The 23,400-nt window shown below is 47.7% G+C and overlaps 2 protein-coding genes across 15 annotated transcripts; both read left to right on the top strand.

Annotated features, from left to right (window-relative positions):
• Nucleotides 1-225: 225 nt before the first annotated feature.
• On the top strand, nucleotides 226-4,081 carry RBM3 (RNA binding motif (RNP1, RRM) protein 3). Of its 5 annotated transcripts, none has more exons than XM_005700786.3 (7): nucleotides 226-350; nucleotides 898-1,017; nucleotides 1,254-1,360; nucleotides 2,001-2,106; nucleotides 2,210-2,315; nucleotides 2,930-2,996; nucleotides 3,768-4,081. In XM_005700786.3, the coding sequence occupies exons 2-6, from the start codon at nucleotides 915-917 to the stop codon at nucleotides 2,988-2,990; spliced, it is 483 nt and encodes a 160-aa protein (XP_005700843.1). In that variant the 5' UTR covers nucleotides 226-350; nucleotides 898-914; the 3' UTR covers nucleotides 2,991-2,996; nucleotides 3,768-4,081. The 5 variants fall into 5 exon arrangements, with proteins under 5 accessions (XP_005700843.1, XP_005700845.1, XP_005700846.1 ...); XM_005700788.3 differs by having other exon boundaries at nucleotides 2,933-2,996; nucleotides 3,481-4,081; XM_005700789.3 differs by having other exon boundaries at nucleotides 2,933-2,996.
• Nucleotides 4,082-16,304: 12,223 nt separating this feature from the next.
• WDR13 (WD repeat domain 13) lies at nucleotides 16,305-23,121 on the top strand. 10 transcript variants are annotated; one of them, XM_013976454.2, is made up of 10 exons: nucleotides 16,305-16,422; nucleotides 16,852-16,931; nucleotides 17,625-17,831; nucleotides 18,592-18,701; nucleotides 18,820-18,950; nucleotides 19,540-19,847; nucleotides 20,537-20,717; nucleotides 21,050-21,191; nucleotides 22,308-22,426; nucleotides 22,847-23,121. In XM_013976454.2, exons 1-10 carry the CDS (start codon nucleotides 16,320-16,322, stop codon nucleotides 23,029-23,031), a joined length of 1,566 nt encoding a protein of 521 aa, XP_013831908.1. In that variant the 5' UTR covers nucleotides 16,305-16,319; the 3' UTR covers nucleotides 23,032-23,121. The 10 variants fall into 10 exon arrangements, with proteins under 10 accessions (XP_013831908.1, XP_017900363.1, XP_005700840.1 ...); XM_005700783.3 differs by having other exon boundaries at nucleotides 16,329-16,422; nucleotides 17,591-17,831; XM_013976457.2 differs by having other exon boundaries at nucleotides 16,387-16,507; nucleotides 17,228-17,831.
• The last annotated feature ends 279 nt before the right edge of the window (nucleotides 23,122-23,400 follow it).

Genomic DNA, 23,400 nt, shown 5'->3' on the forward strand with positions numbered 1-23,400 from the left:
GAATCAATGAGGGAAATGACATCAAAGGTGGTAAGGGTGATGTCAGAGAAGGAAACGGGTGTGAGAGCATAACGGATGAAGATGGCTGGGCAGATGTGATGTTAGGTTGCATCATCACAAACCACTCCTTTTCCGGAATCGTGCTCAGCTCCTCCCTCCCTTCAAGCTGTTGTCCCTTCCTCCCGCCCCGCCTTACTGACCTTAGCCAATGAGCGCGCACGGCGGCACGCATGGCGGAAGTTCCGTGACGTAGCCACTCTGTACCCTTTATTAGCGTCTTGCCGCGCGGCAACCTCCCCAGTCTCGGCTCCTTCGTGGTGGCTCTCTTTTGAGTTATTGTTAGTTTGCAGGTAAGTAGCATATATTTTTGCGGAGCGGCTGTTCCTCGTCTCACTGACGTTTGATGCGCCGGTTGAGAGCGAGGTGCGCGAGTGAGAAGTAACGGCCTCTGACACATAGGCTTGGGCTTCACTGGATCGGGTGGGTTCCGTGCTTGGAGGTGACACTTTTTGGTTGGTGCAAGGCTGGCGCGCTATATTTGAGTGCAGGAAATGCCGGGAATGGCTGGCGGCGTGGGTGGCAGCCGTGATCGTGCGACGGCGAAGGCGGATGGGGGGAGGGGGCTCTTTTTGCATGTGACCGCCGCCATCTTGTTCAGGGTTCTTCTGGGCATGCGCAGGTGTACAAAATGACGGGCGTCGGGTAGGGGATATTGTGTGGGCACCGGCTCCGGAGGTTTCTGTCTTTTTGGTCTTTGTCTGTGCTTGGTTACCCCGTATTTTTTTTTTTTTTGCTTGTTTTGTCTACTCTGTTCTCTCTTCCTTCATCCTTTCTCACTTCTCCAGCCTCTTTCTCCCATCTCTACAGTTTCTCCTATTCTCCATATCCTCAACACAGGACTTGAATTTACTGCCATGTCTTCTGAAGAAGGGAAGCTCTTCGTGGGAGGGCTCAACTTCAACACTGATGAGCGGGCTCTGGAAGACCACTTCAGCAGCTTCGGACCTATTTCTGAGGGTGAGAAATGGGCCAGGTGCGTGATGGGGGGATTGTGGAAGAAAGTCAGGGTCCCATGCATTTCAGGAAACAGGAGAGAAAGGTTAGAACCCCAGGCCTTACCCTTTTCCTGCCTTTGTTCCTAGGCCTTAGACTGAAGAAGCCAATAAGTTTCCATTGAGTTTTAGTGGAAGGAAGGTCCATTCTTAACACCGTTTACTACTTGTCCTCTTAGCTCTTTCCCCTGTCTTTCCCAGTGGTGGTCGTCAAGGACCGGGAGACTCAGCGATCCCGGGGTTTTGGCTTCATCACCTTCACCAATCCGGAGCATGCCTCAAATGCCATGAGAGCCATGAATGGAGAGGTGAGGTTTCCTGCCTGCATAGGGGCCCTGCGTCCATCTGTCACTTGGACCATTCTGTTTTTCCCTCTGTGTCTGCTTGGGGCAGCGCGGCCACCAAGCCCCGCAGTGCCCACTCACAGGAGCGTGACTGCCTTCTGTTCTAGGGGGTGGAGGGCAGCGGCAGACAGAGCCGGGCTGCCTGGGAGGCGACGACTGGTCCTGCATGAGGCCGAGAAGCCACCTGTGGATGGTTGACCTGCTCTGGGCTTAGGTAGTAGAGTCTGCAGACCTGCGGGCCTGGCCCGGAGAGGACCTCGTGAGTCTTCTGGGATGGACTCTGAAGCCTCAGACCAAGAGAGGTGTCTGTCTAGCCCTAATAGTCGGGCAGCTTAGAGGAGTGGGGAGGAGAATTCAACCTGAGTTCGGTCAAGATGTAAGTAGTAGCAGGGGAAACATGGTGGATTCAGGTAATTTTGTGGGATTCTGTAGCTCCAGATAAAACCGTTTGGGTCAACGGAGCTTGTTCTGGAATATGGCACCCAGAACCTGGTGCCCAGCAGGAATTTCTGGGCTCTTTCGCCCACTTGCCCAGCCCACTCCTACCTCACCCCTGCCCTGTTTGACCACCAACCCATCCATCCTTGTGTCTCCCCACACCTAGTCTCTGGATGGTCGTCAGATCCGTGTAGACCACGCTGGCAAGTCAGCCCGGGGATCACGAGGGGGTGCCTTTGGGAGCTATGAACGTGGTCGTGGCTACCCTAGAGGTAAGTTACTTGGTAAGTTTGATCATGGGGTACGGAGGAGAGTTGCCTATTAGCATTCTGTGTCTAGACAATTGTCATTCAGAATATTTTTTCCCTATTGTAGGTGGTGGGGACCAGGGCTATGGAAGTGGCAGGTACGACAATCGACCTGGAGCATATGGATTCGGATACGGATATGGATATGGAAGGTCCAGAGACTATGGTGGCAGGTGGGTAGCCAAGGGGTTAGGGTATGCTGGTGCTTCTTCCCTCTCACTAAGAACTCATCTTAGGGATTTATCTGGTGATCCGGTGGCTAAGACTCTGTACTCCCAATGTAGGGGACCTGGGATCAATCCCTGGTCAGGGCACTAGACTCAACATGCCACACCACGTGCCACAACAAAGATTGAAAATGCCGTGTGTAGCAACTAAGACCCAGCGCAGGGAAATGAATGAATAAACTTCAAAAAAAATTTTTTTTAACTCAGTTTTTTGCTCAAAAATATAAAAAGCTCAGTTGCCTGAGTATTCATACATAGCTTGCTGTGGTGCTAATAGTGTTTGCAATTGTAATGAAGTTATAAAGCAAGTATGAAGCAATATTCTGGGTTAAGTATAACATTGGTAAATAATTTGTTAGGCCATGTAATTGCAATGTGCAGTAGATGGTGACATGTTTATTGTACTGTCTTGATTATGTATGGTGGTAATATTATGGTATATTATACACCATATGAGTGAGTTTTACTTGATACTCACGTTTAACTTATCATGGTGTTTAGTAATACTGCAGAATATATAATACATTGCTGTGATACTACTATGTATGTTTTTTTCCCAGAAGCCAGGGTGGTTATGACCGCTACTCAGGGGGAAATTACAGGGACAATTATGACAACTGAGATAAGGTATGCACACCTAACGTAAGTGAGGCTTCTGTGTTGCCATTTAAGAGACCTCTGTCCACCAGTCTTACCCTGTTCCTCTCACTTTCTTCCTGTATGTGCATACCTCAACAGGCCCACCTGACAACCATTCCTAGGCCTCTCTTGCTTTCAGGTGCCTGTTAAGGCTAGCCTGCTTTGATGGAAGTAGGGGTGGGGGGCCACCTGTCTTGTCTATAATCATCTACTCCTGTTGAGCATGTAAGAGATGGAGGGGTTTCCAGCCTTTCAGCATCCTCGTCAACCCCGGGAATTAAGCATGTTAGCATATTCCCCGGAGAAGGCAATGGCAACCCACTCCAGTACTCTTGCCTGGAAAATCCCATGGATGGAGGAGCCTGCTAGGCTGCAGTCCATGGGGTCGCACAGAGTCGGACACGACTGAAGTGACTTAGCAGTAGCAGCGTATTCCCAACATCACAATTCTTCCCCTTCTTACTGTTCTCAGAAACACAAGGAATAATCTGATCCAGGACCAGGACCACCTCTCCAAATGACTGTATTTATAAAGACTTTTGGAGCTGCACTGAAACATCTGTAATAGTTAAACCAACCTGGTTTTCTTTTTTTTTTTAATTGAGTTCCCAAGGTACCTTATTAAAGATCTTTCAGAAAGCTCCATGTTTGTTTTGTTTGTTTTAAAATTTTTCTCCCATTTAAAGACAAAGTCTGAAGATATTTGTAGAGTCTGAGTATTTCTTCCTTTTTTACCAGTTTTTTTTTCTTTTTTTTTAGTTCCAACTCTTAGGATTATTCTGACAAGAAATGTTTGGCCAGATTCTTTTACTAATATGTATCTAGAAACATTTTTAAAAACTGTATACAACATTGAATCCTGATTAGGAAGCGGTTTCCAACTGTAAGAAATAGAGCATGATAACTCATAGATGTTTTTTACTCAAGATCTCTGCCTTGATTATATAGAAGTTTCTAAGAAATACTTGTGTATGTCATTTTTTTTAAACTGGAAGAAAAAAATCCTGTTGTTTCATGTAGTGTTTAGGATGTCCTTCACTGAGTTGATTAAAAAGATGAAACCTGAAAACAAATCGATATTGAAGTGCTTTTTACTTGCTCAAATTAAGGTATAGAGGCTTACTACAAATTAAAAATAGGGGAAGGCCAAGAGGGAGATTTTGAGAAAAGGATACAGTTAGGTGGGCAAGGACTGCCAAAAGGGTAGAGACCTTGAGTTCAAAGTTTGGTTGGGTTTGGGATTGCTTTGGGTATACATGCATCAGGCCTGTGGGAAGGGTGGGGAATCTCAGTGAAACTCTCTTGTGGCTGGAATTGGGTTTCCTGACGTGGTCTCTTGGTCCCATTGTGATGATCTCAGTGTCAGCTTTGGGAAGGCTGCTGGAGTTTTGATCTCCCTGTCTCCTCCAAGCATCTTAGGTGCCTTCCTTAGGAGATTGTACTGAGAATGGGAGACTAAATCCTGTCATAGTGGTCCCAACTGCTCCTCCTGAAATAATGGGGGTGGACGTAGGTATAGTAAACTCATCTTGGTGTGAGATAGGACAAGCCTGATTTGAAAACAGGATTCTAGGAGCACAGCCTCTGGATTCTGATTCCAGGGTTCAAACCCAGGCTCTGCTGCTTTCTACTTCAGTGGTGTTAATAAACAGCAATCCAAGCTGACACCACATGGGTCACTGTACTATGAAAGTTGCAGTACTGATGACCTGTCTCTTCTATCTCCCAGCTAGCTGGGACAGTGCCCAGGACCATTTCTCTCAGCCATGGATTTGCTTTGCTGGGTGGATGGAGACTTGGGAACTTCTGAGACCTGTCTGGACCAGATAAAGGGGCCTTACAGCTACTCCTTACCAGTTGAATACTGGGCATTCTGTGCTGGGCTCCAGGAAGTTAAGGCAGTGGGATTTGGCAGGAGGCCCACTGTTACTGCCTAGGGTGGGGAGCACTTCTGCCCCCTAAGTCTCAGGAAGTATAGTGTCTTCCCAATGTGGCCTGAAACGGTCTGGTAACCACAAAGTTTCTACAACAGAATGATCCCCTAAGTGATGTAAAAACTATAAATAGCCTTTCCTGAGGTGCTGTGTAGGAGTGTTGGACTTCCCAGGCGGCCCTGGGTTGGAAAGATCCCCTTGAGGAAATGGCTACCCACTCCAGTATTGCCTGGAGAATCATGGACGGAGGAGTCTGGTGGGCTACAGTCCATAGGGTCGCAAAGAACCAGACACAACTGAGCACACACTTGGAGTAATCCAGTCTTGCCCAGCCTCTGATTTACTTGCTTTAAGGAAAGGGGCCTAGGAGAGTTTTCTTTGACACTGTGTCACTCAACCATACAATTTATAGATGTGAGACTCAAAACCCTTATTAAAAGCTTATTAGTCCTCTTCAGTTTGACCAGAATCTCACTAGTGTGCATGTTTCCCAAGAACCCACTGAGGCTTGAACTCACATTTAAAGGTGCTTTGAGAACCTGTGAAGACCAGACCCTTGGTCTATAAGTATTTGTGTTTTCAAGCCCTGGATCATGCCTACCCTCTCCACAAATTTTGACAGAAACATTTTCACAGATATCCCACCCCCTGCCCATTTTGAAGTCCAGAAGAAATCCCAAACCTTTCCCCTCTCACCCCACATGGAAGTCACTGACCGTGCTTCCTAGCTTAGTTTTATGTGCCTCAGGTTCTATGTCTCCAAAGTGGGAATAGTACTATCGACCTCACTGAGTGGTACTGGAGGTGACATACTTAGAGAAGAGTAGGTCTGTGGTAATAACCCTACACCTTCCCTACATTCTGGTTTTGGGGGTGTAAGAAACTCAAAACACCATTTGTAGGGACTTCCCTGGTGGTCCAGAGGCTAAGACTCCCGGGGCCTGTGTTCCATCCCTGGTCAGTTCAGTTCATTCCTGTCCAACTCTTTGCAACCCCATGGACTGCAGAACACCAGGCTCCCCTGTCCATCACCAACTCCCAGAGTTTACTCAAACTCTTGTCCATTGAGTTGGTGATGCCATCTAACCATCTCATCCACTGCCGTCCCCTTCTCATGCCCTCAATCTTTCCCAGCATCAGGATCTTTTCAAATGAGTCAGCTCTTTGCATCATGTAGCCAAAGTATTGGAGTTTCAGCTTCAACATCAGTCCTTCCAATGAACGCCCAGGACTGATCTTTAGAATGGACTGGTTGGATATCCTTGCAGTCCAAGGGGACTCTCAAGAGTCTTCTTCAACACCACAGTTCAAAAGCATCGATTCTGTGCTCAGCTTTCTTTATAGTCCAACTCTCACATCCATACATGACCACTGGAAAAACCATAGCTTTGACTAGACAGACCTTCGTTGGCAAAGTAATGTCTCTCCCTTTTAATATGCTGTCTAGGTTGGTCATAAATTTTCTTCCAAGGAGTAAGCGTGTTTTAATTTCATGCCTGCAGTCACCATCTGCAATGATTCTGGAGCCCCCCCAAAATAAAAGCCTGCCACTGTTTCCACTGTTTCCCCATCTATTTGCCGTGAAGTAATGGGACCAGATGCCATGATTTTAGTTTTCTGAATGTTGAGCTTTAAGCCAACTTTTTCACTCTCCTCTTTCACTTTCATCAAGAGGCTCTTTAGTTCTTCAATTTCTGCCATAAGGATGGTGTCATCTGCATATCTGAGGTTATTGGTATTTCTCCTGGCAATCTTGTGCTTGCTTGTGCTTCATCCAGCCCAGCGTTTCTCATGATGTACTTTGCTTATAAGTTAAATAAGTAGGGTGACTATATACAGCCTTGACGTACTCCTTTTCCTATTTGGAACCAGTCTGTTGTTCCATGTCCAGTTCTAACTGTTGCTTCCTGACCTGCCTACAGATTTCTCAAGATGCAGGTCAGGTGGTCTGGTATTCCCATCTGTCAGAATTTTCCACAGTTTGTTGTGATGCACACAGAGACTTTGGCATAGTCAATAAAGCAGTAATAGATATTTTTCTGGAACTCTCTTGCTTTTTCTATGATCCAGCAGATGTTAGCAATTTGATCTCTATTTCCTCTGCCTTTTCTAAAACCAGCTTGAACATCTGGAAGTTCATGGTTCACATATTGCTGAAGCCTGGCTTGGAGAATTTTGAGCATTACTAGCGTGTGAGATGAGGGCAAATGTGTGGTAGTTTGAACATTCTTTGGCATTGCCTTTCTTTGGAATTAGAATGAAAACTGACCTTTTCCAGTCCTGTGGCCACTGCTGAGTTTTCCAAATTTGCTGGCATATTGAGTGCAGCACTTTCACAGCATTATCTTTTAGGATTTGAAATAGCTCAACTGGAATTCCATCACCTCCACTAGCTTTGTTCATAGTGATGCTTCCTAAGGCCCACTTGACTACACGTTCCAGGATGTCTGGCTCTAGGTGAGTGATCCCACCAATGAAGATCTTTTTTGTACAGTTCTTCTGTGTATTCTTGCCACCTCTTAATATCTTCTGCTTTCTGTTAAATCCATACCATTTCTGCCCTTTATTGAGCCCATCTTTGCATGAAATGTTCCCTTGGTATCTCTAATTTTCTTGAAGAGATCTCTAGTCTTTCCCATTCTGTTGTTTTCCTCTATTTCTTTGCATTGATCACTGAGGAAGGCTTTCTTATCTCTCCTTGCTATTCTTTGGAACTCTGCATTCAAATGGGTGTATCTCATTTGAATCCACATGCCGAAACTAAAGATTCCACGTGCTGCAAGTCAGACCTGGGGCAGTCAAATACTTTTAAAAAGGTTTTTAAAATAAGTTGCTATAAATACTTAAGGTATGTTAGAAAGCATATTGATTAGATAACTGGGCAGTGTTCTTCCCTCCTGCTTTTATAGACAAAACACGCACAGTTCCTGCATATTTGCATTCCTCTTCTACCTCCTGCACTTCTCCAGGCTAAGGAGCCATGATCCCTTATAATCAAAGTGCTCAGAGATCTAAAAAACAGAAGCTTTTTTTCTCAACATTTGTGACAAGATCTGAAGGTTTTCATAATCTTTGTTTTTCCCATCCAGTGTGAATATGCATACAATATACTGCAGAAATACTAGCGTTTGGTTATGGAGAACTACACTAGAGTCTATGGGATGTGGATTTTAATAATATACCAATGAAAGCACAACGTTAAGGCTTCTAAATTGAAAACAGTCTGTAGCATGTTCTGCATAAAGATTTCTAATATGCTGTTCTAAATTCAATTTCAAGCTTCCTTAAAGTAAAACTCAGGAAGTTTTCTTTACTCTTTCTACTTAATAGTTGTTCAAGCACAGAACTTGCAGTCTCTATTTTAAACTTTGCGTCTAAAAAGTACATTTTGCATTAAAAAAGTACATTTTGGAGAGGGGGGAATACAGTCCAGCCATTTGTCTTAAATATAAAAGTGGAAGAAAGTTTTAATGAATTAAATGTGCAAAATGCCCTCATGTTTCCTAGTTTGTTGTATTTTAACAAAGACCGTTGGCTTCAAACCACTCAAATGCTTATGGAACCTTCAGTTTAGAAAATGCAGTGTGTTTAAAATTGTGGAAACTGGGTGATAGGTACGTGGAAGTACATTAAATCAATGCATTGTGAGTTTGAGATTTTCCATAATAAAAAGTTCAAAAGAAAACTGAGTGGTGTGGTTTGTAAGACCTTCACATTGGTGTGGGAAGTGGATGACTTTTAGTCATCTCTTTAGTTAGCTATTTTCTGTTGACCTGCCCTGTTCCCCAAAGCCTTCTGAATAGTTAGTCATCTCTATTCCAAGGGCCTCAAGAAACCCTGAAATGCTAGCTTCTATTTCTTTACATCTGACATTAATATTTTCCAGATACCGGTCCTAGGGAGTTCCCTGGTAGTCCATTGGGCTCTGCACTTACTTAAAGTAAAGTAAGGGCTCTGCACTTCCACTGCAGGGGGCACAGATTTGATCCCTCATTGGAGAACTAAGATCCTGCATGCCATGCAGCACAGCCAAAAAAAGCAAAAAACACAAGATACCGGTCCTGGAACCCCTTCCTGCTCCCCTTCCCCAATCCCAGCTCTCAGGACCCCTCTGGCTTCTCCTGGTGGGTGGACCATTCCTCTGCCTAGCACCACAGGTTCTTCCTGCCTTCTTTCAAAGCCCAGGACCTCTTCGAAACCTGTCTTCTCAGTGGAAAGATGGGGATTATCCCCAATGAATGAGTCCAGACATGGGAAACACCTACCAGTGTCTGGTAGTTAGGTATAGTCAATAAATTTTGGCAAGTGTTTATTATGTGTGCCAGATACTAATTGTAGGAACATAGCAACAGCTATGACAAATTTCTTTGCTTAGGAATCACATATTAGGGCCTATGGATAATAAAGTAATAAATTGGTATGTGACGTAATGTTAGAAAGTGGCTAGTGTTGAGAATAAAGCAGAGGGAATGAAGAGTGATGGGGTCTTACACAAGATGTTTTAGGGAAGGTGACTCAGAGGAAGTGACCTTACTTTAGAGACAAAATTGGAGAATGGTAGGGGAATGGTTCTGCATGGCACTCTGACTGCTTAGCACGTCTCCACATAGGCCACGTAGGCAAGCTCATCTAAGTATTGGCAGAACGCCCTGTGATCCTCGGAACACAGAGCACAAGAGGCTACAAGGCCATTTCTCACTAACCTTGCTGTCTACCAAGGAGGCTGCCATGAGACGGTTTCTCCTCTTCCAAGGTTCTGATGAGGTATGAGGCTTTCTGTTCTTTCCCTCCCCTGATTTAAGGTTATAGAACTGCTTAGCATGCACTAACTTCTTGGCACCACAATGTCCTACACTCATGCTTTAGTCATCTGGCCCCTTTTTTGTTTCTGTGTTACCCTGTACAAGGGACATGAGCTGGCATCTGTGGCTCTTCTCGCTTCTGCTATCTATGTAAGTAGCAAACATCTGAATTGAATGAGGACACATTTCCTTACCAGCCAAATATCTCAGCCTTGCCTTTTCTTGGCACCTGGAAGAGAACTAGAGGCAGGAGGAAAAAGCAAGCACACGCAAAGGCCCTGAGGTGGGAGCTTGCTTGGTGTGTGTGAGGAACAGCAAGAAGGTCAATGCAGCCATAACAGAGTGAGCAAGGGGGCAAGTGGCAGGAGGTGAGTTCTGAGAGGTGATAGAGTCTGGTCCTATAGGGCCACCTTGGCCACAGGGAGGACTTTGACTTTTTCTCTGAGAGAGATGGAGCACGGGTCTGAGCAGAGCAGGGCCGTGGGCTGCCTTGGATTGTAACAGGATCCTCTGACTACTGGGAGGACAGGCTTGGGGAAGAAAGCAAGGGCGAAAGCAGTGAGGAGGCCACCACAGTAGTCCAAGCCAGCAATGGTGGTGGCAGCAGTGGACATGGAGAGGAGAGGTTAGATTCTGGATATGTTTTGAAAGTAGAACTGACAGAACTTGCTGAGAGATCAAACAAAGAGGGTGGGATGAGAGAAAGCAATTGTTATGAATCCACGCTGGAGGACGTCACACAAAGTAACTTGGGAATTGGTGTTAGTGTAGTGGTTAAGAGCAAGGATTGTGGAGCCAGGTGGCCTGGGTGTAAATCAAACTCCATCACTTACTGGCTATGCTGTCTTGAGCAGGTTGCTTCATCTTTTTGCCTCCATTTCCTGATCTGTGACGTGATAATAATAGTACCAACTTCAGAGGGTGGTTGTATAAAATAGTTGAAACAGTGTCTGGCACAAAGTGCTTGCTATCAGTAATGTTAGTGTAGGATGAGTAGAAGTGTTTGCATGCACAGAAGAGAGTGTTCTAGATCTCAGGAACAATTTGTACAATTTTAAATTGAGAAAGCAAGGGTAACTGGAGCATAACCAGATAAGAGTGAGAGCAACACAGGATAAAGTTGGGGAGAAGGCCTAAGAGGTCAGCTTCTCACAGCAGTTGGAAGTTGTTGTAGATTTCATGGCTGATCTACCAGTGCAGAAGATCAGAAGAGAGACAGTAGAAACTGATTTGGGACTTGATATGGGGGTGGGGGTAGGGAGACATACAGAGAAGTAGAGAGGGATGGGATGCTGTTGTCAACACTGCTGGCTGGTTACCGGGGGTGGCGGGGGGGTGGGGGGAGTGCTTTCTAGTATCCTGGATAAGAAACTTAGTCCAGTTCTACTTCCTGCCTGCTTCCAAATGCTAGCTCTAATGTTTTCTACACTTGTGGCCATGGGCAGTAAATCCATCCAAGGGTTCACTTTCCTCATCTTCAGAGTGGGGCCAAATGTTGCACCTCATTAGGGCTGTTGTGACAGTTCTATAAGATGGATGCTGTAAGAGCTTGGTAAATGCAGACTGTCACCAAAACCAAGCAAGAATAGCTTAATATTTGAAAAGCAACCAGATGTAGGTCAGTGTATTAACAGAAAAAAAAAGTGGGACAAATCAATGGCTGTGCCCATGTAGCTCTATCACCTGAGACTGAGGTACCAAATCCAGGGTCCAGGCTTGCTCAGGCCCCCAGTCTGGCCCTGAATCACCACTGGGTAAAGGGAATTGAAATCATAAGAGCAGAGTGACTCCAGTTCTAGCCCTGTAAAGTGATTTCTCCTCTGAATCAGTCACTGCCCGGCCTCACTGGCTTTATCCACACATTTGTTGTCTAGAGCTTCATGTATCGGGCTGCTTTTTCATTCAGGTTCCAGCTTAACTTTTTTGGTCATTTTATTTTTAAAATTTTATTGAAGTGTAGTTGATTTACAGTGTTGTGACCAGCTTAAATTTATTTCTCACTCCTTCCTCCTTCCCCCACCGCTCAGTAATGCTAACCAAAAGTGAGAAGTGAAGTTGCTCAGTTGTGTCCGACTCTTTGCGACGCCATGGACTGTAGCCTACCAGGCTCCTCTGTCCATGGGATTCTCCAGGCAAGTATACTGGAGTAGGTTGCCATTTCCTTCTCCAGGAGATCTTCATGACCCAGGGATTGAACCCAGGTCTCTGGCATGGTAGGCAGACGCTTTGCCGTCTGAGCCACCAGGGAAGCACTAACCAAGCTTCTATTTTAATGATAGTAAAAACCAGTTTGAAAAATGATCTTATTTATCACTTATCTTTCTAGCTAGAATGGCAGCTCCATGAGAGTGGAGCCCAGTTATCTGAGTTACTGCTGTTTTTCCAGTGGCTGGCACCTAGTAGGGGCTTGATAATTATTTGTTGGAAAGCTGGCTATTGCAATTTGCTGGAGGCTGCTCAAGTGGTCTGTGAGACTTTTCCCAAATGTAGGAATCTGGTTTCTGACTCAGGCATTGGGGAGTTATCACCATTAAGACTTTGGTGATTGTGAGAATTTTGGCTTCAGAGGCAAATATTTTCCCATCAGGAAATGGTCAAATTTAAATTATGATCTTGTGTCCCAACCCCCACTTGTCCAATTTAGGAAGAAACCTCAGGGATGAGATAGAGTTCTTACTGAACTCGGGGTCTACATGTTACACTTCATCTCCATGGTCTTCCTATTTCATTCTCTGGCTTTGATTCTCAGCACACTCTTGTCACCCCCCAGCCATCTAGGCTTTCCCTCAAATCATGCTTCTGTTAGTTCCTGAGGATGAGGCCCAACTTCAGGTTTCATCTCAGCCTGTGTAATGAGAAGCCGGCACAACCAGTGTGGTCCAGTGCTCGCCTTTGCAGTTATAAACTCTGAGGGCCAAATAGGCAGGAGGCACATGAAGAAAGGAGTCCAAAAAAGACATGGCCCCTGCTTGTTTCTGCCATTACTTAAGTTACTATTGTGATGTGGTGTTACCTTCAAACAGCCTGGCTTACCTGTCTTTTCTGTCAAACTGTTTTTGTTTATTCTTTCAGCTAGGACCCTCAACTGTCACTCTGACAGTGAAATAGCTCCAGATTCTGTTAGAGTGGGTGGGACTTGTGGTCCACCCTGGACTTGAGCTTTTTTAAATGCCATGATTGTAACCAAGGTCACAACCTCCAGAAGCTGCTCCTGGTGACTTGATATCCCCAGGCCTTAGATCATTCTTTCCCTACCCACTGACCTGCCTGCCATTCATGTACGTAAATTCTGCCCCTTTCTCTCCAAGCCCCCAACAAACTGAAAGTGCCTTCTATTACCAGCTTGTTGTTCAAAACCCATTTTAAAAATTAATTTATTTATTTATGGCTGCGTTGGGTCTTCATTGCTGCACAGGCTTTCTCTAGTTGCAGCAAGTGGGGGCTACTCTCTATTTGCAGTGTGTGGGCTTCTCACTGTGGTGGCTTCTCTTGTGGAGCTCAGGTTCTAGGGCATGTGGGCTCAGCAATTGTGGCACATGGACTTATTTGCTCCACAGCATATGGAATCTTCCCAGACCAGGGATCAAATCCATGTCCCCTGAATTGACAGGTAGATTCTTATCCACTATACCACCAGAGAAGCCCCTCAAAACCAATTTTTAATCTAGTGCATGCATGCTCAGTCACTTCAGTCGTGTCTGACTCTGCAACCCTATGGACTGTAGCCCACCAGGCTCCTCTGTCCATGGAGTTTTCCAGGCAAGAATACTGGAGTGGGTTGCCATGCCCTCCTCCAGGGGATTGTACCCACTCAGGGATTGAACTCACTCCTCCTGTGTCACAGCCAGATTCTTTACTGCTGAGCCACCAGTGAAGCCCCTTTTTATCTAGTATTAGTGTGTAAATGTTTAAAAACAAAAGTTGAAAAAATGCAGAGCAGATAAATACAAGAGGTAATCAGGGTCATTCTAATTCTTGTTATTTTTGCATCAGATTTACCTCTGGCAGATGGATCTGTTTATTGGGAAAAGTTTTTTAAAACAACTTTTAAATATAGTCAACATTCAGTGGATATATTCTCTATTCCAGATGCTTATCTAAGCTTTACAAATATTAACTCATTTAGTCCTCTCACTAACTCTATGAGGCAGTTTTTATTTTCAGATAAGGAGACTGAGTCACATAGAGGTTAAGCCCAAGATCACATAGTTGTCAGAGACTGTGGTGGTGGCCAGATTGTAGTGCCTTCTGAAAAGTACTGTACTACTTCCTGGAATGACAGCAAATGTTCTCACAACAGGTGTCCTTATAAACATGTTTTACACATAAATAGCTAATTTATAACAACCCTGTCATTAGGTGGTTTTATCTAGTATCAGGAATGAAGTTCTAAAATAATTTATGAAATTTTAACATGAATTGTAAAAGCAACAAGAACAAAACAATTCTGGCAGGGAGACAGTAGATCTCCTTGCTATCCCTGACTCTCCTGTGATTTCTTCCTACAGCGTTTCTACGGAAGCTGAATGGTGGGACAAAGGTGTGGAGTTCTGTCTAGGAAGGGTCAAGGAGAATAGGAAAGGCATTGGTTGTATCATCCTTTATGGCAAAAAAAAAAAAAACAAACTGGCAGGATATCTGTAGGGGATGGGTTCCAGGACCTACATGGATAATAAAATCCACAGATGCTCAAGTCCCATAATTGGTCTTCTGTATCCACAGTTATGCATCTATGGATTCAACCAAGCAGAGATGACATAATACTGTAATATTTCTTGAAAAAAAAATCCACATATAAGTGGGCCCACACAGTTCAAACCTGTTTTGTTCAAGGGCCAACTGTAAACCCAATGCTGGCCACAAATAGTGGTCTGGTGCAACAAAATGTCACCCTTGGTCTTTGGGTTTCCTCGGCTGTAAAATAGGGATAGTAAAGGGACCCACAACATTCAGTTACTAGGATTAAGTGGATTAATACATATAAATCACCTTAAACAGTATCTAGCATGTTGTCCAATAAATGTTAGTGGTTACACATTTGTGCAGCAAAATAGTTTATTAATTAGCAACCATGAAACAAAATGGTGTTCAACATCTTGAAAAGAACACAGATAGCTTAGTTACATGGACAAGGGAGGTTGTTATAACACAAAGGGCAAGACGTTTTTGGCTCTGTCTCATTTAACGTTTGGAGAAGGCACTGGAGAAGTACTCTTGCCTGGAAAATCCCATGGACGGAGGAGTCTGGTAGGCTGCAGTCCATGGGGTCACACAGAGTTGGACACGACTGAAGTGACTTAGCAGCAGCAGCAGCAGCAGCATTTAAGGTTGCTTTAAAAAATACTGTTCAGATTATTGTATTATATAAATAGTGTGAAAATAACACTACTTTTATAACAAACAATAATCTGAACAACATTTCTGAGAACTGTATCAGTTAAGATCTGTTAAGCCCTTACATAGGCTTGCTCCTTGGAAGAAAAGCTATGACAAACCTAGAGAGCATATTAAATAGCAGAGACATTACTTTGCATACAAAGGTCCATCTAGTCAAAGCTATGGTTTTTCCAGTAGTCATGTGTGGCTGTGAGAGTTGGACCATAAAGAAAACTGAGCACCAAAGAATTGATGCTTTTGAACTGTGGTGTTGCGGAAGACTCTTGAGAGTCCCTTGGACTGCAAGGAGATCAAACCAGTCAACCCTAAAGGAAATCAACCCTGGATATTCATTGGAAGCACTGATGCTGAAGCTGAAGCTCCAATACTTTGGCCACCTGGTGTGATGAGCCAACTCACTAGAAAAGAGGCTAATGCTGGGAAAGATTGAAGGCAGGAGGAGAAGCAGACAACAGAGGAGGAGATGGTTGGATGGCATCACTGACTCGATGGACATAAGCTTGAGCAAGCTCTAGGAGATAGCAAAGGACAGGGAAGCCTGAAGTGCTGCAGTCCATAGAGTCTCAAAGAGTTGGACATGACTGAGCGACTGAACAACAACAGGAAGCTACTAAACATTGTAGTCCAACTCCATACACTACAACCTGATCATGTTAAGATGAATACAGATGCAACTTCCTGTTGCAGTTGAAATAAAGATGATTCAGGTGGCCTCCTAGGATCCAAACCCCAAAGCCTGTAGTACATAATTATGTCTCCCATCTCTAGAGACGTCCAGACCAAGCTTCCTGGGAGTATCCAAGCCCACCCCGCCACTCCATCACAGACACACAGAAAGTACTCTTCTTACTCTGGGCATGTCTGAAGGCCCATCAGTCACCTAAGAATTGGAGAACTTTCTAGGGGCCTCTGCATGTGTGACAATTTTTTATTCTGCACTTCTAATCTTGCTTGGTGAAGCTTGTACTGCTGAAAAGCAGCTTATGCCACTCTTTTCAAAAGAAAGTCTTTTTTAAAAGTAGTATTTCTGATTTTTAATGGGTAATTCACATACTCGCCCTGTCCCGGTCCTCCCTGGACGTTGTTCTTGTGTACCTAAATGCCATTAGGGACTGGGGGGTGAATAGACCTCAAAAGGGCGGAGCCTCCATCCTTGTGCCAAAAGCGCCTCTTCCTTAATGCGCCTGCGTGGTTTCTCCCACGCCCTGGGGAGGATTCCTATCGACTTGCTCCGCGCTCGGCGGCTCTTCCTGGCAGCAGGCGGCCATTTTACTGGAGCCTGTGAGAGAGAGAGAGAGAGGAGAGAAGGGTGACACTGGTTTCAGGGCCGCCCCGGGAGCCTCAAGAACGGGAGGCAGCCCCGGAGGTGGTCCCTGATCCCGGGTCCTGCTCTTGGACCTGGGAAGGGAATGCGTGGGGTGGGAGGGGGCAAGATGGTTGGGGAGTGCCGACAAGGATTACTAGGTGGGGGAGGGGCGTTGCTATGGTGACCGGGAAGGGCGGGGTCAGATCTGAATCGTCGCTATGAGTCACCCGGGCGCTGCCTGGGAAGGGCAGGACTGGGGTGGTGACCATGCTAACAGCCGGGTGGGATTTCGCGACTTCGTGGACTGGAGGGACTCTGTGTCTATGGCAACGATCGCCTGGCGGAAGGGGCGGAACTAGATCTCTTCACTTGAGACGCTGATATTCCAGGCCCTTGTCCTGCAGGCTCCCGCGGGCGGACACGCCGGAAGAGGAGGCCAGGGAATGGCCGCGGTGTGGCAGCAGGTCTTAGCAGTAGACGCGAGGTGAGGCGTGGGGTCGGAGTTCGTGGGAGCGGAAGTTATTGTGGTGCATGCGCAGTGGCAGTAAATGAGGCTGGGCAGAGAACTTGCCTTTTGCGGCTGAGTGGGCTTGCTGGAGGTGAGCATGTGCAGTAGTAGCGTGCGGGGCTTGAGAGAATGACTGGCCAGAGAGGGTCGTTAAAGAGCATGCTAGGAGAATGCAGTCACATGTGGGCATGCGCAAAGCGTCTGGTATTAGAACCTTGGGAGGGGGTGCTAGAGCCCAGGCTAGTGACATCCTGTTCCACTTTTGCCTCCAGACTTCTTTTACCACCGTCATTTCCCCAGCCTGACCCAGTCGCCATCCCATACTGACCCCCACCATTCCCCACACTGACTCCCACACCATGTCAGATTGGCCCCTACCATTGTCTACATTGACTCGGTCACCCCATACCACTTCCAGCAAAATTGCAGACTGCCTCCATTGTACCCACAGGGACCTTCTTGCCATGCCCATTACTATTGTGGACTCACCCTCATTACAGCACCAGAGAGACTCCCATCACCACTTCTGACCACTTGCCATCCTTACGCACACCTCATTCTCCTTCCCTATCCCTTGAGTTGATTGACTCCCTCTGTCCTGTGCCTGCTGCCCGCCTTGCCTCCTGCCATCGCAGGTACAACGCGTACCGCACACCAACGTTTCCACAGTTTCGGACGCAATATATCCGACGGCGCAGCCAGCTACTGCGAGAGAATGCCAAAGCTGGGCACCCTCCAGCATTGCGTCGGCAGTACCTGAGGCTGCGTGGGCAGCTGCTGGGCCAGCGTTACGGGCCCCTCTCTGAGCCAGGCAGTGCTCGTGCCTATAGTAACAGCATCGTCCGCAGCAGCCGCACTACCCTTGACCGCATGGAGGTGAGCTCCTCCCCATGCACTTGCTGTGTTTACTACCTGCCTCCATATTTATTCATCCAACAGACTTGTCAAGCACCTGCTATGTGCCAGGCACTGTTTTAGGCTCTTAGGATGAGCAGAAAGCAAAAAGAAAAAAAAAGGCAAAAAGAGATGATGTATGATATAAATCAACAAATAAGGTAAATAGGTTGATTAACAGGCAATAAATGAAATAAATAGGTCAATAAACGTAGCAAACCAGATAAACAAATGAATAACTACCATGGCTTGTAGTGAGGAGTGCTGACGTGGAAAAATAAAGCAGACTTGGGGAATGAAACGGGACTCGTGTAGGGGACAGAAAAAGCTGTTTCTAGTGGAGATGATCAGGGAAGGCCTTTCTGAGGAGGTGACAATTGAGCTGAGACTTGAATGAGGCAAGAGACTAAATCAAGTGGTTTTCTGGTGGAAAAGTGTTCATTCTTTGTTCAAAGAACATTTGTTGAATATCTGCTGAGTGGGGCAAGAGCAAGGGAACTAATGCAGAGGCCACCACAGTAGTGCCAGCAGTGGTGGCTGTGAGAAGGAATCTGGTTCTGGCATATGGGGTCTTAGTTCTCCAACCAGGGGTTGAACCCATGCCCTCGCAGTGGAAGTGTGGTCTTAACTACTGGACTGCCAGGAAGTTCCCATGGTTCTGGATATATTTTGAAGACTCTGGACCTTATAGGTTCTTGAGGGCTGTTTGCAAGGTGTGCCCACTTTGACCCTCTGTTGCCAGGACTTCGAAGATGATCCTCGGGCCCTGGGGGCCCGTGGGCACCGCCGCTCCGTCAGCCGAGGCTCCTACCAACTGCAAGCGCAGCTGAACCGTGCTGTCTACGAGGACAGGTATGCACCAGGGACAGCTGAGAGAAGAGGTTTGTGAGGAGGGGAGGGGCCACGGGACAATGAAAGGCCACACGCTAGTACCTCCCTTCTCTTACCCTTCACTCCTACTGGGGCCTAGGCCCCCAGGCAGCGTGGTGCCCACCTCAGCGGCAGAAGCAAGTCGAGCCATGGCTGGGGACACATCGCTGAGCGAGAACTATGCCTTTGCTGGCATGTACCATGTTTTCGACCAGCACGTGGATGAGGCAGGTGAGCCAGTGGATGGCGGGTCCCATCACCATGCCTTTGCCCAAACTGACAGCAACCCAGTGCCTCCTTTTCTGGAATGCAGAGTCTTGGGCCCGTCTCTGATGGGGCAGTTCCCATACATCAAACTTTTCGCAAACCTAAAATCCCTCTGCAAAGTGATCTGCAAAGCCTTGGTTACTTTATCTACCATAAAAGGACTGTGCAGCTTAAAAGAGCGCTTGGCTTCTGGGGTTGTGAGTCACTTGAAGGAGCTTAAAGCTTCTGCAGAGAAATCCCCTTGCAAAGGGCAGAGTGGGTTTTGCAAACTGCCAAGACCTTGGTAATTAGAAAGTGCTAACTGAGATGTAGAAGCCACTTCACACTACAGAAGTCATTTACAGTCCATAAGGTACCTGCCAAGATTTAGGGAGTTTTTGGCAGAGGGCCTTCTGGGTTCCAACTCTCTTTCTCAGCCAAGGAAAGCCCTTTGCTGAGGCCACTGTGCCTGGTGCAGTGATTCCTGGCCCCCAGCTCACAGGTCAGAAGCTTCCATAAATGAAAGCACTCAGTGAGCATGCTGACTCTACCAAATGGCTCCTTGGCCTTGCAGTCCCTAGGGTGCGCTTCGCCAATGATGACCGGCATCGCCTGGCCTGTTGCTCACTTGATGGCAGCATCTCACTGTGCCAGCTGGTACCTGCCCCGCCCACTGTGCTCCGAGTGCTGCGGGGCCACACCCGCGGGGTCTCCGACTTTGCCTGGTCTCTCTCCAATGACATCCTTGTGTCCACCTCCCTTGATGCCACCATGCGCATCTGGGCCTCTGAGGATGGCCGCTGCATCCGGGAGATCCCTGACCCTGACGGCGCTGAACTGCTCTGCTGCACCTTCCAGCCGGTCAACAACAACCTTACCGTGGTCAGGCTCCAGGGCGCCCCCTCGCCAAGGGAGGGATGCCAGGCCGGGAGGGCGTGTCTCAGGGAATGGGGATAAGGAGTCCCCTCTAGTCCATCACCTCCATCCTCCTTTGGCCAGATTCAGAGGGAAACAAGGCAGGACTGTGGTCTCAGTTCTTGGACTGGGGTGGGCTCACTGTGGGGATGAGGCAGTCTGTGGGTAGGGTCACGACCCCATCAGCAGTAGTCCTACCATTTGCCAGCTGTGGGGGTTGTTGGCTGGGGAGCAGCGTTACTGGTTGGAAACCTTGTCTCAGTGGCAGCTCTTTGGTAGTCTGACCTGGATGGAGAGTCAGAGGGCAGGGGAAGGAAATGAAAAGTCTAGCCCAGCCCTGAGCAGGGAGTAGGGGGAGTTGGCCCCGTGAGCCTGTGCTCTGGGATCCTTTCAGCTGCAGCATCAGCTGCTGTCCTAGAATAGTCGAAGACTCCAAGAAGGACCAGGCAGTTCCCTTTAGTTCTGGGAGCAGCTGTCTGTTCTGGTCAAATTGCAAGAGGGACCAGCTGGGGAGGATTACCGGCCTGGGTCACCTTGCAGTCTACCGACCCACCCTCCTATAATGAGAGGGCACAAGAATCAGCCAATCCCATCAAATGCAGCCTCAAGAAGGACTAGCTGGGAGCAGGGTGATGGTGCCTGGGTCTCACCCACAGGTGGGGAATGCCAAGCACAATGTGCACGTCATGAACATCTCCACGGGCAAGAAAGTGAAGGGTGGTTCCAGCAAGCTGACGGGCCGCGTCCTCGCTCTGTCCTTTGATGCCCCTGGCCGGCTGCTCTGGGCGGGTGATGACCGCGGCAGTGTTTTCTCCTTCCTCTTTGACATGGCCACAGGTAGGCAGGCACCCGGGCTTTCCTGGTGGCTCAGTGGAAAAGAATCCACCTGCAATGCAGGAGCTGCAGGAGATGCAGGTTCCATCCCTGGGTTGGGAAAATCCCCTGGAGGAGGGCATGGCAATCCACTCTAGTATTCTTGCCTGGAGAATCCCATGGACAGAGGAGCCTGGCAGGATCAGCCCATAGGGTCGCAAAGAGTTGGACACAGCTGAAGCAACTTAGCACGCACAGGCAGGCCCCCAGCCTGCATCCGGATGCTTGCACTCCCACCCTCCCAGTGCACAGCCCTAGCCCTCACCTCTGCCTCCTCTCTCTCTCTGCTGCCACAGGGAAGCTGACCAAAGCCAAGCGACTGGTGGTGCACGAGGGCAGCCCCGTGACTAGCATCTCTGCCCGCTCCTGGGTCAGCCGTGAGGCCCGGGACCCCTCACTACTCATCAACGCTTGCCTCAACAAGCTGCTGCTCTACAGGTGAGTCTCCTTTCTGTGCCACCTGGAGGTGGGAAGCCTGTCCCCTCTGTCAGACGAGCGTGAGAGCCTTCTCTTCCCAACAGACTGAGCCATGGAGGGTGGAGATTAACTTCCTTGAGGGTGGAGGCCTGGTCTCCTGATAATATGATAACAGCAGCGCCAATAGGAGCAGTAATGCAAAAGGAGAAGTAATAGTAATAGCAGTAGTCAGCATGTTCATAGCAATTACTGGGGCCAGGCTGTGTTCAAAGCACCTTGTACATATCACCTCATTTAATCCTCACAAAAACCATATGAGGTGGGTGCTATTTACACGTCTATTTTATAGATGAGCAAACTGAGCCGTAAAATGTGTTAGAGCCCCCTTAGAGCTTCCCAGGTGACGCTAGTGGTAAAGAACCCACCTGCCAGTACAGGAGATGTAAGAAAGGTCGGTTTGATTGCTGGGTTGGGAAGACCCCCCTGGAGGAGGGCCTGGCAACCCACTCCAGTATTCTTGCCTGGAGAATCCTATGGACAGAGGAGCCTGGCAGGCTACCGTTCATGGGGTCGCAAAGAGTTGGATACGACTGAAGTATCCCTTAGAGCTGTGGCCTGCTTTCTTTCCTTCCTTTTTATTTTTTTTCTCTTTTTGAAGCAGGGAGTTTTACTATCTCCACACAATTATGTCACCTAAATGCAGTTCTCAGCCTAGGCTGCATGCCAGAAAGCTTTCCCTACCAAACTGCCATGGAAATGCCCCAGACTCCCTGGAGTAGCTTGGGTTCATTCCTTTGAATGGCCATGCAGTGTTCCACAGTGCAGGGGTCCTGTAGTTTGGTCAGCCATTTCCTCTCTTTGTGCATGTCCTAACTCCAGGATCTCTTAGGGATCCTTAGAGAAAGGAACTAGTGAGTTAAACAGCAGTGGTTCCCCACATATATCAACAGATACAGCTTCCAAACAGTCACTATTGCACTCTAGCCTATGCTTTATATGTTTATGCAGTGGTCTCAAAACTGGATTTCATGAACCTTGAAAGGAGCTTGGGTGTGGGGGTGGGGACACAGGCTAGCCCATCATTTGTCTCCCCCGGGGCTGATGCTGCCCCCTGAACCACTCTTCTCCTCCTCTCAGGGTGGTGGACAATGAGGGGACCCTGCAGCTGAAGAGAAGCTTCCCCATTGAGCAGAGCTCACACCCTGTGCGCAGCATCTTCTGCCCTCTCATGTCCTTTCGCCAGGGGGCCTGTGTGGGTGAGTCCCATGGGGTTGGGGTGTCTGAGTGGCCAGGGAGGAGCAGGGACCAGGGGTGGTGCTGTTCTGGCTCAAATATCAGGATACCCTAATGCCCTGACTTTCTGGGCTTCAAAAACTCCCAGCAATCTCACACTTTGAACATAGACCCCCAAACAGCCCAGAAACCTCATAGCCTGAGACACAACCCCTCATAACCCCCACCAACAAAGAACGCAGAGACCTCACACTCTGGAAACAGAACCAACACAGTTAGGTGACCTCCCATCTAGGCTGGTACATCCCAGGGACCCCAGTCCTGGGACCTCACACCTTGGACATAAATCCATCAACACCTCAGACACCTCAGAGACTCCACACGCAGGGCACTCCGCTGCCTCCTGCGACACCTCCTGATGGTCTCTCCTCTCATCTGGGCAGTGACTGGCAGTGAGGACATGTGCGTGCATTTCTTTGACGTGGAGCGAGCAGCCAAGGCCGCCGTCAACAAGCTGCAGGGCCACAGTGCGCCCGTGCTGGATGTCAGCTTTAACTGTGACGAGAGCCTGCTGGCTTCGAGCGATGCTAGTGGCATGGTTATCGTCTGGAGGCGGGAGCAGAAGTAGGAGACTTCCAGCCTTGCTGCTGTTCACCTTCCCACCCACCTCCTGCCCCAGTCTTGTATTTGTAAATAAAGTTCCTGTGGTTGTGCTGATGATTGGCTTCCAGTTCTGCAGGGGGCGAGATGGGGGATAGGGCAGCTCTAGGACCCAAGATGGGATGAGGTTCACCTCCTCATTCATGCCTTTGTACATTGATTCATTCATTCATTCGACAACCGTTTATGAACATCTGCCATGTCAAAGGCACTGCTTCACGTGTTTTACACAGTGATGCATTGGACAGACATTATCGAGCACCTGCTGTATGCCAGTAACTGTTCTAGGCACTGAGGGTACAGCTGTGACCTAAACTGACAAAAATCGCTGCCCTTG

The sequence above is a fragment of the Capra hircus genome, unplaced genomic scaffold (assembly GCF_001704415.2).
Source record: "Capra hircus breed San Clemente unplaced genomic scaffold, ASM170441v1, whole genome shotgun sequence".
NCBI classification, from domain to species: Eukaryota; Metazoa; Chordata; class Mammalia; order Artiodactyla; family Bovidae; genus Capra; species Capra hircus.

What these genes read in the sequence shown, in the direction of transcription:
- WDR13 (XM_013976454.2), top strand. Translation starts at nt 16,320, where the DNA reads ATGCGCCTGCGTGGTTTCTCCCACGCCCTGGGGAGGATTCCTATCGAC. An exon ending in CGGCCATTTTACTGGAGCCT is followed by an intron (nt 16,423 to 16,851) that starts GTGAGAGAGAGA and finishes CTTGTCCTGCAG; the next exon opens with GCTCCCGCGGGCGGACACGC. An exon ending in TCAACAACAACCTTACCGTG is followed by an intron (nt 19,848 to 20,536) that starts GTCAGGCTCCAG and finishes TCTCACCCACAG; the next exon opens with GTGGGGAATGCCAAGCACAA.
- RBM3 (XM_005700786.3), top strand. Translation starts at nt 915, where the DNA reads ATGTCTTCTGAAGAAGGGAAGCTCTTCGTGGGAGGGCTCAACTTCAAC. An exon ending in CTTCGGACCTATTTCTGAGG is followed by an intron (nt 1,018 to 1,253) that starts GTGAGAAATGGG and finishes TGTCTTTCCCAG; the next exon opens with TGGTGGTCGTCAAGGACCGG. An exon ending in TGAGAGCCATGAATGGAGAG is followed by an intron (nt 1,361 to 2,000) that starts GTGAGGTTTCCT and finishes CCCCACACCTAG; the next exon opens with TCTCTGGATGGTCGTCAGAT.